This window comes from Brassica napus, chromosome C7 (genome assembly GCF_020379485.1).
Source record: "Brassica napus cultivar Da-Ae chromosome C7, Da-Ae, whole genome shotgun sequence".
Taxonomy (NCBI): Eukaryota; Viridiplantae; Streptophyta; class Magnoliopsida; order Brassicales; family Brassicaceae; genus Brassica; species Brassica napus.
The window spans coordinates 52283335-52294955 of record NC_063450.1 but is presented as its reverse complement, the minus strand read 5'-3'; the positions used below and the strand labels follow the sequence as shown (position 1 = coordinate 52294955).

Below are 11621 nucleotides of genomic sequence, written 5' to 3'. Positions count from 1 at the left end.
ACGGAGGAGAGACCACCAAACAGGTAAGTGATACATAAATCTAGGCATGGGCATAATATCCTTAATCCGAATCGAACCCGAAACAAAAAACCCGATCCGTATCCAGTCCACAATGTAAAAATATCCGAATGGATCTTGTAAAGTGGTACAAAACATATCTGAACCCGAAGTGTTATTAACCGCACCCGAACAGGTAATCCGAAAAATCGAAAAATTCGAAAAATATCCGAAGAAACCGATCTGAATGTCCAAAATAATATATACAATATAATTATATGAAACATGAATATATACTTCAAATATTCAATTTCATATTTATTTTGATATGTTATCTAACAATAAGTATTTAAAATATAAATAATTACCTTAAATATTTAATTATATATAAATAAATATATATTTCTTATGTTTTACTTTTAAATTTTAAATTTTATTTCAGGTATATCCGAACCGATCAAATATAACCTGAATCCGAATGATATATGATTACTTTATGGGTTTTATGATGTGATACAAAACCGATCCGAACCAGATGTGTTATATCCGAACCCGACCTTTACTTCCAAATTTACTAAAATGAGACATATGAAGTGTTATAAGAAAGAACCGAAATCCGAAAAACTCAATTCGAACGCCAACGGGTACCCAAACGCCCTGGCCTAGATAAATCTCAATGTTTCTTTTATAGTTTTCTCAATAAACAGCAATGTTTTCTTTAAGACAGAAGAATAAACAATCAAAAACCATCATAGAACAATATACATACACATCAACAAGAGTAACAACACTGCCACTGATCTTGTTAAACACATCTTGGTACTTGCTTCACCACCTGAAGAATCCGACTTGATCATTATCTTGAACTGGCAACTCCCAAAAGAAGGATCCCTTGTAACGATCATAGATATACCCCCAGGGAACTTACACGCACTCTCCACCTGGTCACTCACCTGATAATAACTATTAAACGCATACGAAACATTCTGCGCTAAATCCAAGCCACCACACGACGAACCATACCCAAGACTAGTGCAATCCGCATGATCACAAGCGTATCCAACGCTCGGTCCAAGCTGAGGATCCTCAAGACTAGCAGACGGCGCGAGAACGCACCATTTCTTCCCCATGTGATGCACATCCTTCGCTGGAACCAACCCGTTACCGTTTCCAAGAAGGCTGAGCTGATACTTAGGCCGCCCATCGATGTAAAACATCCCCCAGTGTCTCTCAAAGTTCCCTGGCTGAATGCTCTTGGCGTCTTCGTCGATAAGGCTAAACAAGTAAGCGTCCAAAGGACCTGGTCTCATAGGCGTCCCCTTACCAGCTCTCTGACGGTTCATGAAGCCTTGATTATACCGCCGTGCGTACTGCATGTTGGCGTTCTTATCTCCATCCGTAGGCCACCCGACTTCCCCAACGATGATGGACAAGTTACCAAACCCGTTCTTCTGCAAGGACCAGACTAATGTATCGTAGTTCGCGTCGAGAACGTTGTCGTAGACTCTGCCATTGTCGTTTATAGGATCACCTGTGCCGTCGAAGAAGGCGAACTCCACGGGGAAGTGAGGGTCGTTGTAGAGGCTGATGAAAGGGTAGATGTTGATGGTGAAGGGAGCTTGGTTGTCGCTTAGGAACTTGACGATGCTGATCATGAGGTCGCGGATTTCGAGCCTGAAGTCTCCGTCTGAAGGGAGGTTGGATGCGCTTTGGTACACGTCTGCGTTGAGAGGGACAGTGACTTTCACCTGGGTGGCTAAACCGGCTTTGATGAGAGCTGATTGTATGTTCTGGAGAGCGGGGAGTGTTATGTCCTCGAATGTTCCGTTGAATGCCTTTAGAAATGGCTCGTTCCCAACTGCCACGTACCTGACGTTTAGACACAACACAAGTCAACACAACAGAACAAGTCAAAGTTTCCGTCTTTACTCATCAAACTTGTGATCAAAAGTCTTAAAAGATTGAAGCTTTAGGGATAAGCACAAGTCAACACCAGTGAGCAAGAAGATTGTCTTCAAAGTTTCTATATTTACTCACAAACTGTAATTAAAAGTCTTAAATATTGAAGCTTTAGGGATAAGCACAAGTCAACACCAGTGAGCAAGAAGATTGTCTTCAAAGTTTCTATATTTACTCACAAACTGTAATTAAAAGTCTTAAATATTGAAGCTTTCAGTCATAAACACAAGTCAACACAGCGACCAAGAAGATTGTCTTCAAAGTTTCTATCTTTACTCACTTAACTGTAATCAAAAGTCTTAAGAGATTGAAGCTCTAGGCATAAGCACAAGTCATCACCAGTGACCAATAAGATTGTCTTCAAAGTTTCTATATTTACTCAGAAACTGTAATCAAAAGTCTTAAAGACTGAAGCTTTAGGCATAAGCACAAGTCAACACCAGTGACCAAAGAAGATTGTGTTCAAAGTTTCTATCTTTACTAACAAACTGTAATCAAAAGTCTTAAAGACTGAAGCTTTAGAGCATAAGCACAAGTCAACACAGTGACCAAGAAGATTGTCGTCAAAGTTTCTATCTTTACTCACAAACTGTAATCAAAAGTCCTAAAGATTGAAGATTTAGTCATTAAACACAAGCCAACACAGTGACCAAAAAGATTGTCTTCAAAGTTTCTATCTTTACTTACTAACTGTAATCAAAAGTCTTAAAGATTGAAGCTTTAGGCATAAGCAACAAGTCAACACAGTGACCAAGAAGTTTCTATCTTTACTCACTTAACTGTAATCAGAAGTGTAAAGATTGAAGCTTTAGGGCATAAGCACAACAAACCTGATATCGACGCCATTGGAGGAGACATGAGCAGAGACATTCTGAGAGACCCATCTCTCTGCAACTGCAACGCTTGCAGCTATAGGTGCTAGTAAGTCGTTTGGGATTCCGACCATAACTTGAATCCCCGACCGACTTAAAGCTCCGAGAATCTTAGTGTCGGCCTCGAAAAGTTTCACCTTTCGGATTCCGTTAGCCTGGAGAAGCCTCACCACCGTCGCTGGAGGTAGCGGGTGACTTGCCTGTGAGCCCCAGTTCACACCAATCGCTACAACTTCGATAAACAAGTTACAGTATAGCATAATAAGTACGACAGAGACGGCGACAACACTTTTGGACAGCATCCCTAAACTAATAACCCAACAAATAAAAATCTGAACTTTATAACTAAAACGAGCTCAGATGTAAACAGAACAGAGCTGAAGTTGAAAACTTTGGTTTCAAGAAGAACAGAGCTGAAGTTGCTTCTTTCAAAAAATCATTACGGTGGATTTGGAGAAGAGGAAGGAAGAAGTTTCAAGATTTAAAAATTGAAAATCGGTGAAGAACACGAGACTGGAGAATGTTTTGTATTTTCCTCGTGTTGCAGAAACCGAGCATAAACTAAAATGGCTTTTTAGTTCCGTCCCAATGTCTGAAAGGTGGTGTGAATGCTTTGATTGGTGTACTATAATCTTAAATTAGCAGTATATTATGTAGATTTTAAAATAAGGATAGAGAAGCTAAAAGAGGAACATTTATATAAATTTCCACTAGGTGTTGGTTGGTCTACAGTGTATATAAATTTATAGTATACACTTTTAAAATTTAAAATTTGATACGGTTTTTTAATTATGAAAACTTCAATAATAAAAAATATATGAACTTTATATAGTACCAAATAAAAATTATACCATTACCACTTTCCCTAATATGATAGACTGGAAAGTGTTGCACAAAAAAAAAAAGATAGACCGGAAAGTATAAATAATACTATTAAATTTGTTGATTTATAAATTTATGTAGTGCTAGTATCTAAAGACTACTGGTTGTATTTTGTCCGACGTAGAATAGGTGCTGCTAATAAGATTGTTTGGCGTGAGGCAAGGTTACGTGGATGAGGTCAAGCAGATGTGTAACGGAAAAGAAACATTAAAGACTGAGGAGCAGTGTTAAGTGATGATGTTGGGATTAAAGTTGAATGATCATGAAATAGATAAAAATATTCGTTATTGTGAAAAGAACAGCGAAAGAGAGGATGTAAGAGGTCGGTACTCCGCAGCAGGGACATGGTTGGTGATTAAACTTAGGAAGACAACCACTAATTACTAGAATGAGACAACTAATACGAAAAGGGGAAGTGATAAGGACAAGTAAAGCTCGAGGGGGTGGTAGACTGGTAGAGAGAGAACATACAAGTGGTGTGGTGCCCAGTTTTGGTCTATGTATTGTTACTTTTGAGTGTGATTCACGATCGTTCACCGACCGGATAACGCATCCAGCGATCCTGATTCCCTTTATCTTTTTGATAGAAACATAAAACAGATATACATACTTTATAATATATTAAACGAAATAATGTATGCTGTTTCCGAGCGTCAACATAGCAACGTCAAATCCTTTACAAGAGCTTAAGATATGTGAAATAATACTCAACTTAAAAGAAACAACAATGGTTGTGTCTAAATAATGCTAACTAACTACCGCACGTCCGTAATGTTAATTTTTATTTTTGTATAAATTAGTTGATGACATTTCTAAATACATAAGTTATTTCAATTTTTTAAATTCCCACAAATTTATCCGGACCTGGTATGATCCGAGTCCGAACGAAGTTTAATTTTAAATCTAAAAATCCGATATCCAATATAAACAATCATTTTCTGAATAGGTACATGGATGTCATGTTTAAATGATTTTGTAAAATAAAAATTAACCGGCTAAATTTTTTTCATAAGTCAATTTCATTCAAATTTGTGAAATTATTATAGTTAACACGTAAAATAAATATTGTCAAATTATTGTGGTAAATATACATCTAAGTTATATCAATCATACTTTTAAAAAAAACTACGGTTAAATTTTTACACCAAAAGATCTATAACAAAAAAAATCTACACCTACAACAAAAAAAATCGGCATCAATAATTTTACAATAAAAAAAGTAAAGCTACAACTTCTACTATCGGTGAAATATGGATGGTTGAAAACTATGGTCACATACTTTTGTTATTAAGGATTTACTTATGATTTTTTGAAAAGAAAAAATAATCTGTTTGGTGTTATTATGGCTTAAATGGGCCAAATTTAGCATAACAGCAAGCCCAATAGAAAAACCCAATAAATATAAACCGAACATACGTACGAACTAAACCCTTCATTAAACCCTTTTTGTCTTCGTTGTCGGCTCGAGGAAACATTCATTGTTAATCTGCAATTCCGTCACACTCCTTGTTCAACTCAATAGTAGAGATGCCGCTCGGAGAAAGAGGAGGATGGGAGAGAAGCGAGTCCAGATACTGCGGCGTCGAGACTGATTTCTCCGACGATGTTCCGTCTCTCCTCTCCTTCAACATCTCCACCGGCGGTTTTGACTATGTCCTTGCTCCTCTGGTTCGTTTTTCTTTCTTCCTATCGTTTCTAGAAATATCATTCAGTGTTTTGTCTCTCTGTGACGGAGTGTTGTTACGCAGATGAACCCTTCGTATAGGCCGAGCTTAGTGGAAGGAAAGGGTTCGGAGACTCAGGTTCTACCAGTCTCTGGCTCTGACTTGGTCTTGGCGCCTTCTCAGTGGAGCAGTCACGTCGTTGGTATGTTTCTATTTGTGTGTTCTCTCTTTTGTTGGTTGTGAATGATGTGGTTTTGATTTAATGGTTAATGTTTTGTTTCTCTAGGAAAAGTCAGTTCTTGGATTGATTTGGACTCTGAAGATGAGGTCTTGCGAATGGATTCAGAAACCACGTTGAAGCAAGAGATAGCTTGGGCTACACATCTCTCCTTGCAGGTTCTTTTTTTCTGCTTTTGATTGTTGGTGCTAGAGGATGACTGCGTGTTGCTAATGTTTGTTATTTGCTTGCAGGCATGCCTTCTTCCTACTCCTAAAGGGACCTCGTGTGCCAATTATGCCAGATGTGTGAACCAGATCTTACAAGGACTGACTACCTTGCAGGTGGTTTACTAGTTTCTTGCTTTCTGTCAAGTTTTTTTTGTTAAGATTAATGTTTTCTTTACAATAGCATCTTCAATCAAACTCTAACTTTCTTTTTTCTTTTTTTTTATAATGTCATTCTGCTATGAAGTTATGGCTGAGGGTTCCGCTGGTGAAGTCGGATGATGCTACCTCAGAGGGTCTGGTAAGACGTTTGATCAATGTGATTAAAATTTTTGATTGTTCCTACTTTTTATGCCTTCTTGACACTGCTTGTGTTTATATGCCTTTCAAACCTATACCTATAAATGAATATTCCTAGCAGTTCATGTTGTTTTGTAGGCTTCCCTTTTTTTTATTTGTTATGATGTCATTGTGGTTTTAATATGTACTCCCTTCTGTACAGACTGATTCCTGGGAACTGTGGAACTCGTTTCGTCTTCTTTGTGAGCATGACAGTAAGCTGTCTGTTGCTCTTGATGTTATGTGAGTTGAGATAAACTCTAGATTGGTTTTTGTTAATGTGGACTCAGTTTTTTCCCCTCCGTAAACATAACACCATGTCTTTTTTTATCTAGGAGTACATTACCCTCAGAAACATCACTTGGACGCTGGATGGGAGAGTCTGTTAGGGCAGCCATAATAAGCACTGATGTATGTATCTCACCCTTTTACCTCGTTTAATATAAACTCGGTTTTGAAGTCAATTTGACAAAATGCTTTTGGTTCTGCAGTCGTTCTTAACAAATGCTCGGGGTTATCCTTGCTTGTCAAAACGCCACCAAAAGCTAATAGCAGGATTTTTTGATCATGCTGCCCAGGTAATATATGTCATAATAGTCTTCGATATGTAGAACACTAATAATACTAAGTGCCAATGTTGGCTCTTTTTGAACTGAGGTTTTTTTCTGATAATCTTTTCATTCAGAAAATATATATCTATTTCTCTCGTTCTAGGATTCTTCATCATTGATCTTGTAACTGCAGGTTGTAGTTTCTGGAAAGCCTGTTCATAATCTTCCAAAGGCTTCTGATTCTAACAGTGAGGGTAATTTTTTTGTATTTTCTTTTGTCCGCTAACAGTTAGCTGTTATCCTTTGTTTATATTCAAAGACGTTCCATGTTTTCTATTGATAAGTTGTCAAATGCTATGGTTCTCAGGTACGCAGAGGCACCCCCTGCGGTCATATTTGGACTATGTTGCTTATCTGTTTCAGAAAATGGAACCACTTCCTGAACAGGAACGCATAGAGGTTGTTTCTTGGATCCTTTGTCTCAGTTCTTGTTTTTTAATTACCATAGATGCAGGCAGGCAGAATCAAACTCAGTTCTGATAGTTATCTTATTCCTTTTACAGCTTGGCTACAGGGATTTTTTGCAGGCACCCCTGCAGGTTAGTCTCTATTCATTAGTAATACTGATTTCCACTAGCAGAATGCTATACTCTTACTGTAAAGAGCTTCAACTGTTTTTTTTAAATACAGCCTCTGATGGATAACCTCGAAGCCCAAACCTATGAGACTTTTGAGAGAGACTCTACTAAATACATCCAAGTATGTTGCGTATGCTAGTTTTATTTCTTTCTCATCTTGAGTTTTAACACCTCAGTATCATTAACACTATTTTGCGTGGTTGGTTTTAATTGCATGCCTAACTTTTGTCCCTCTTTGTGTTGCTAGTACCAAAGGGCAGTTGCTAAAGCATTGGTGGACAGGGTTCCTGATGAAAAAGCGTCCGAGTTAACTACTGTATGTCACCTGTCAATGTTTTGCTTTCATAGGCTACATGTGGCGTTTTAATTTATGAGTTTTTATGTTTGGTAATCTTATAATATACTTCAGTAGTACTAAAGTTATAGTTTGTAGGTCTTGATGGTCGTGGGAGCTGGAAGAGGACCCCTTGTGAGGGCATCGTTGCAGGTAGTTCTGATGCAATTTCCATGCTGATCACAAAGAGACTTTGAAACTCACTTTTAATCTATTATGTTTATTGGTTTCTTATCCCAGGCAGCTGAAGAAACCAATCGCAAGTTGAAAGTTTATGCTGTTGAAAAGAATCCTAATGCAGTTGTAACGCTCCATGTGAGTTTTCAGCAACCGAGTTAACTGAAACATGACTAAGTTTTATGTTGTTTCTTTCGGATATGCGGAGTCTATTTAAATTAACTCATAGAGCATTGTTATCCTTTCTGACAGAATTTGGTTAAGCTGGAAGGGTGGGAAGGCATTGTTACCATAATATCATGCGACATGCGTTTTTGGAATGCTTCTGAGAAAGCTGATATATTGGTCAGTAGGCACAGAATTTGGTAGCTATTACTCATACCGACATTATACAGCTCATCTTATCCTCGTTTACCTCTGTTCTTCAGGTTAGCGAACTGCTGGGTTCTTTTGGAGACAATGAACTCTCTCCTGAGTGTCTCGATGGAGCCCAAAGGTTTCTAAAGCCAGATGGAATTTCAATACCATCCTCGTATGTGTACTCTTTTACTAAAGTCTAATTTCCATAAGAAAACAATGCTCTAATAGCTGCTAGTCCAATTTTAAAGCTTAAAGGACATTACATATCTTATTATCTTTCTCTAACTCGAGTATCGTCTTCCCTCTATTAGGTACACAAGTTTCATACAACCTGTAACAGCTACGAAGCTTTACAATGATGTAGGTCCTAGTTTCTGCTGTGTACACTGACTTAATCATAAGAAGATTCGTTTCGTCTTACTCTTTTATATTAATTGGCAGGTTAAGGCTCATAAAGACCTTGCGCACTTTGAAACTCCTTATGTCGTAAAACTGCACAGTGTAGCTAGACTTGCTCCTTCCCAATCCGTGAGTCTCACTCTGTCTTCAGTATTGCTTAATAGCTTATAGCGTTCCCTTTGAATACATTTATGGAAGTCTTGTCGATCTCTCGATCTCAGGTGCTCTGTTTTGGTCTTAATTAGGTTTTCACCTTTACTCATCCAAACTTCTCAACAAAAGCCAACAACCAACGCTACAAAAAGCTTCAGTTCAATCTACCAAGCGACGCTGGCTCATCCTTGGTGCATGGTACAAGATTTGTATAGTCTTTTGTCAGTTAAAATATGAGTTATTATCTCCATTTTTTCCAATCTGAAACTGGTATGTTGTGATCATACATAACTCTAACAGGATTCGCTGGCTATTTTGATTCCGTCCTGTATAAAGATGTCCATCTTGGGATCGAGCCTACAACAGCAACACCAAACATGTTTAGCTGGTAATGGCTTTAATCTTTAGATATGGCATTTAACAGTTGATCTCTCCTCTCTAACCTGTTAGCTTAATATCATGTTCCTTTTGGCAGGTTCCCTATCTTTTTCCCATTGAGGAAGCCTGTGGAGGTTCACCCTGGTTCTCCATTAGAAGTACACTTTTGGAGGTGTTGTGGTTCGTCCAAGGTAAGATTAAATGTGTAAAACCACAATGATTCTCGTATTGTAGACAACTGACTCTGTTAGTCTTGAGAACCATTATTGATCCTCTGATGTTTGGGTTCAGGTTTGGTATGAATGGTCGGTGTCTTCACCTACCCCAACTCCGATGCACAACACCAATGGCCGTTCCTACTGGGTCGGCCTTTAGGATCAGAGGATACTGAGAAGAGTCTTGGATTGATGATCAAGTGAAGTAATTTCATTGTGCTGTGTTTTTATGTCGAACCAAAAGACCAAAGTTTACAAGTGAATCAAATCTCTTTTGACCTTATGAGCGTTTCTACTTCATCAGTAATAGCTTTACCTCTGCACTTTTAAATACAGAGCTTTTTAATCCCATCTTCCATTTGACATTGGTAAATAAGTAGATCAAGAAGGTGTGTTTACAACATTGGTACACAAGCCTAGTTTAAGAAGTTTTGTTGCTGCTTTTGAACCCAGTCGTCGTAATCTTTGAGTAATTGCTGAAGCAGAAGGGGCACTAATGTATCTACAAGTGTCTGCATCACTCTGTCATCATCATATCAAAATATAACACTTTGAGCCAAGAAGCAGCAGGGAGGAAAAGTGAACAATAATAATGTCTACTTACAGATTCCCAGGAGCCTCAACAGCTGATACTGGAAGCATAGTGAATGGTCGTGTTGAGATCTGCCATGAACAAGGGAGGTTGTTTGAGCAGCAGATGTAAAGTTCATTAATATACACAAGCCTAGTTTAGTATATAACACTCTTAAGGCTACAGATAACAGAGGACTGCACGAGAATGAAACTATGAACAAACGAAAAAAAAAAACAATAAACAACCTCTAGAGTGACTTTCAAGCTCACATCAACCTCCAAAAATGGCTCTGGGTCATGCATGTTCCAGGTCATGCAATTTGTCATAATCGCTGGCAACCAGAAATGGAAAAACATTTGAACCAACTTTAGAAACCTCACACTTGCTCTACTTTTAAATTTTAATTGCTTTTGTTTACAAGGACAAAAGTTACCTGAAAACATTTCACTTTGGTTCTCCAATAACTCTGACCCCTCCAACTGCAAAGAGACAGCAGAACAAAACATCATACGTCGGTAAAGAGATAGATAACAACAACATGATTGAATATTCGATAAAACTCAGAAGATGAGACTTTTTTCACACAACCTTGCAGGAAAGCAGCTCGACTGTACAATCTTCCTGTGTGGGAATGACCCTCAAAACCAGTACTGGAGAAACTTCAAAGCTCATTAACTGAATTGTTGGCAATGTACATCTGCACTGTAACACAAAGTTTTACCATCTCCTTTCCTCAGATAAAAATCATATTTCCATATAACTCAGCTAACATTTACTATATATGTCTAAAGATACACTCTTTAGATATTTCTGCTTAGAGATATAACATTTGCCTATATGCCAAAAGAGTTTGTAGAAACTGAAAAAAAAAAAAAAGAGAGAAACTAGAGGGTTTAAAGAAAGAACCTGTAAGTATTGTCATCATCATCAACTAACTGATAACTCTGCAAAGCTTTGGCGTTGATTACAGCCTCCATGCCAGAAGGGTGCTTCAAGAACTCACTGAAAGTGAGCTCCTTTTCTCTATTACTCTGTAGCTGGATCCTCTGCTTCCTCGAAGCAGTGAGATTCGCTTTCTTTGAACTCGAAATTAGCATTGCTCTACGAATATGACTACCCAAAAGGACTCTCTCCCTGAAAACAGAGCTCTTCCTCTAATCAAATCACTAATATAGAAAAAAAGGAGACAGCTTTAGAAATGTATTATAAAGAGTCTAAAGACCTGGGGATTGCATTAGGGTAGGATCTACGCAAAGGCAGGATCTTTCTTGGGTCTTCTGAAGCTACGGAAGCTCTCCATCCGTTGTGAATCGCAGTGTTCATCTTTCTATGAAGATTACTTACTTTTTTGAGAATCAAGGAACTCTAATCATCGCCGTCGCCGGGAAGGGATTAGTGACCAGGAGAGTTCTCCAAAAGCTCTTATCCGCCGCGGTTAGTGGAGGATTGTGCTCCTAACGTTCTGTTCCACGTGTGTTTCTCATCTCGCGGTAAATTTTGTTTTCACCACAGCCGAGTTACTTTTTTGTTTTTTATTTTTTGAAACTGTGTGTCCAAACGTGTTTTGTCCAAAGTCCAAACGTGTTTTGTTCGCAAATTTATAGACTTTTCATTGGTTAAGAATGCGACTCTGTGGAGTTTCCATAATTGCTTCGTACCAAAGTCGCATGCAGATTATGAACTTG

At 38.2% G+C, this 11621-nt stretch overlaps 3 protein-coding genes across 3 annotated transcripts; 1 reads left to right on the top strand and 2 right to left on the bottom strand.

Moving 5' to 3' along the window:
* Nucleotides 1-664: 664 nt before the first annotated feature.
* On the bottom strand, nucleotides 665-3928 carry LOC106407154 (glucan endo-1,3-beta-glucosidase 5-like). Its single transcript, XM_013847954.3, has 2 exons — nucleotides 2787-3928; nucleotides 665-1866 (listed from the first exon to the last, which is right to left on the bottom strand). The coding sequence occupies exons 1-2, from the start codon at nucleotides 3128-3130 to the stop codon at nucleotides 747-749; spliced, it is 1464 nt and encodes a 487-aa protein (XP_013703408.2). The 5' UTR covers nucleotides 3131-3928; the 3' UTR covers nucleotides 665-746.
* A 1200-nt stretch (nucleotides 3929-5128) lies between these two features.
* On the top strand, nucleotides 5129-9693 carry LOC106411055 (protein arginine N-methyltransferase 1.5). The gene is made up of 23 exons (XM_013851733.3): nucleotides 5129-5378; nucleotides 5459-5576; nucleotides 5661-5770; nucleotides 5846-5935; nucleotides 6066-6119; nucleotides 6321-6400; nucleotides 6493-6568; nucleotides 6649-6735; nucleotides 6902-6962; nucleotides 7076-7167; nucleotides 7272-7307; nucleotides 7399-7467; nucleotides 7594-7662; nucleotides 7780-7833; nucleotides 7921-7995; nucleotides 8110-8202; nucleotides 8286-8389; nucleotides 8529-8577; nucleotides 8659-8745; nucleotides 8862-8967; nucleotides 9070-9157; nucleotides 9245-9338; nucleotides 9439-9693. The coding sequence occupies exons 1-23, from the start codon at nucleotides 5238-5240 to the stop codon at nucleotides 9520-9522; spliced, it is 1917 nt and encodes a 638-aa protein (XP_013707187.2). The 5' UTR covers nucleotides 5129-5237; the 3' UTR covers nucleotides 9523-9693.
* LOC106411058 lies at nucleotides 9614-11412 on the bottom strand. The gene is made up of 7 exons (XM_048763270.1): nucleotides 11159-11412; nucleotides 10843-11070; nucleotides 10525-10633; nucleotides 10370-10415; nucleotides 10182-10267; nucleotides 9967-10025; nucleotides 9614-9884 (listed from the first exon to the last, which is right to left on the bottom strand). Exons 1-7 carry the CDS (start codon nucleotides 11257-11259, stop codon nucleotides 9779-9781), a joined length of 735 nt encoding a protein of 244 aa, XP_048619227.1. The 5' UTR covers nucleotides 11260-11412; the 3' UTR covers nucleotides 9614-9778.
* Nucleotides 11413-11621: the final 209 nt, after the last annotated feature.

Bases quoted from the DNA above. Each gene is read 5' to 3' on its own strand.
- LOC106407154 (XM_013847954.3), bottom strand. From the start codon at position 3,130: ATGCTGTCCAAAAGTGTTGTCGCCGTCTCTGTCGTACTTATTATGCTA. The intron at 1,867-2,786 runs GTTTGTTGTGCT...TCTAAACGTCAG, and splicing joins TCCAATGGCGTCGATATCAG to GTACGTGGCAGTTGGGAACG.
- LOC106411055 (XM_013851733.3), top strand. From the start codon at position 5,238: ATGCCGCTCGGAGAAAGAGGAGGATGGGAGAGAAGCGAGTCCAGATAC. The intron at 5,771-5,845 runs GTTCTTTTTTTC...ATTTGCTTGCAG, and splicing joins CTACACATCTCTCCTTGCAG to GCATGCCTTCTTCCTACTCC. The intron at 8,203-8,285 runs GTCAGTAGGCAC...TCTGTTCTTCAG, and splicing joins CTGAGAAAGCTGATATATTG to GTTAGCGAACTGCTGGGTTC.
- LOC106411058 (XM_048763270.1), bottom strand. From the start codon at position 11,259: ATGAACACTGCGATTCACAACGGATGGAGAGCTTCCGTAGCTTCAGAA. The intron at 10,634-10,842 runs GTTCTTTCTTTA...GTTACAGTGCAG, and splicing joins GATGATGACAATACTTACAG to ATGTACATTGCCAACAATTC. The intron at 10,268-10,369 runs GTAACTTTTGTC...TCTGGTTGCCAG, and splicing joins CCAAAGTGAAATGTTTTCAG to CGATTATGACAAATTGCATG.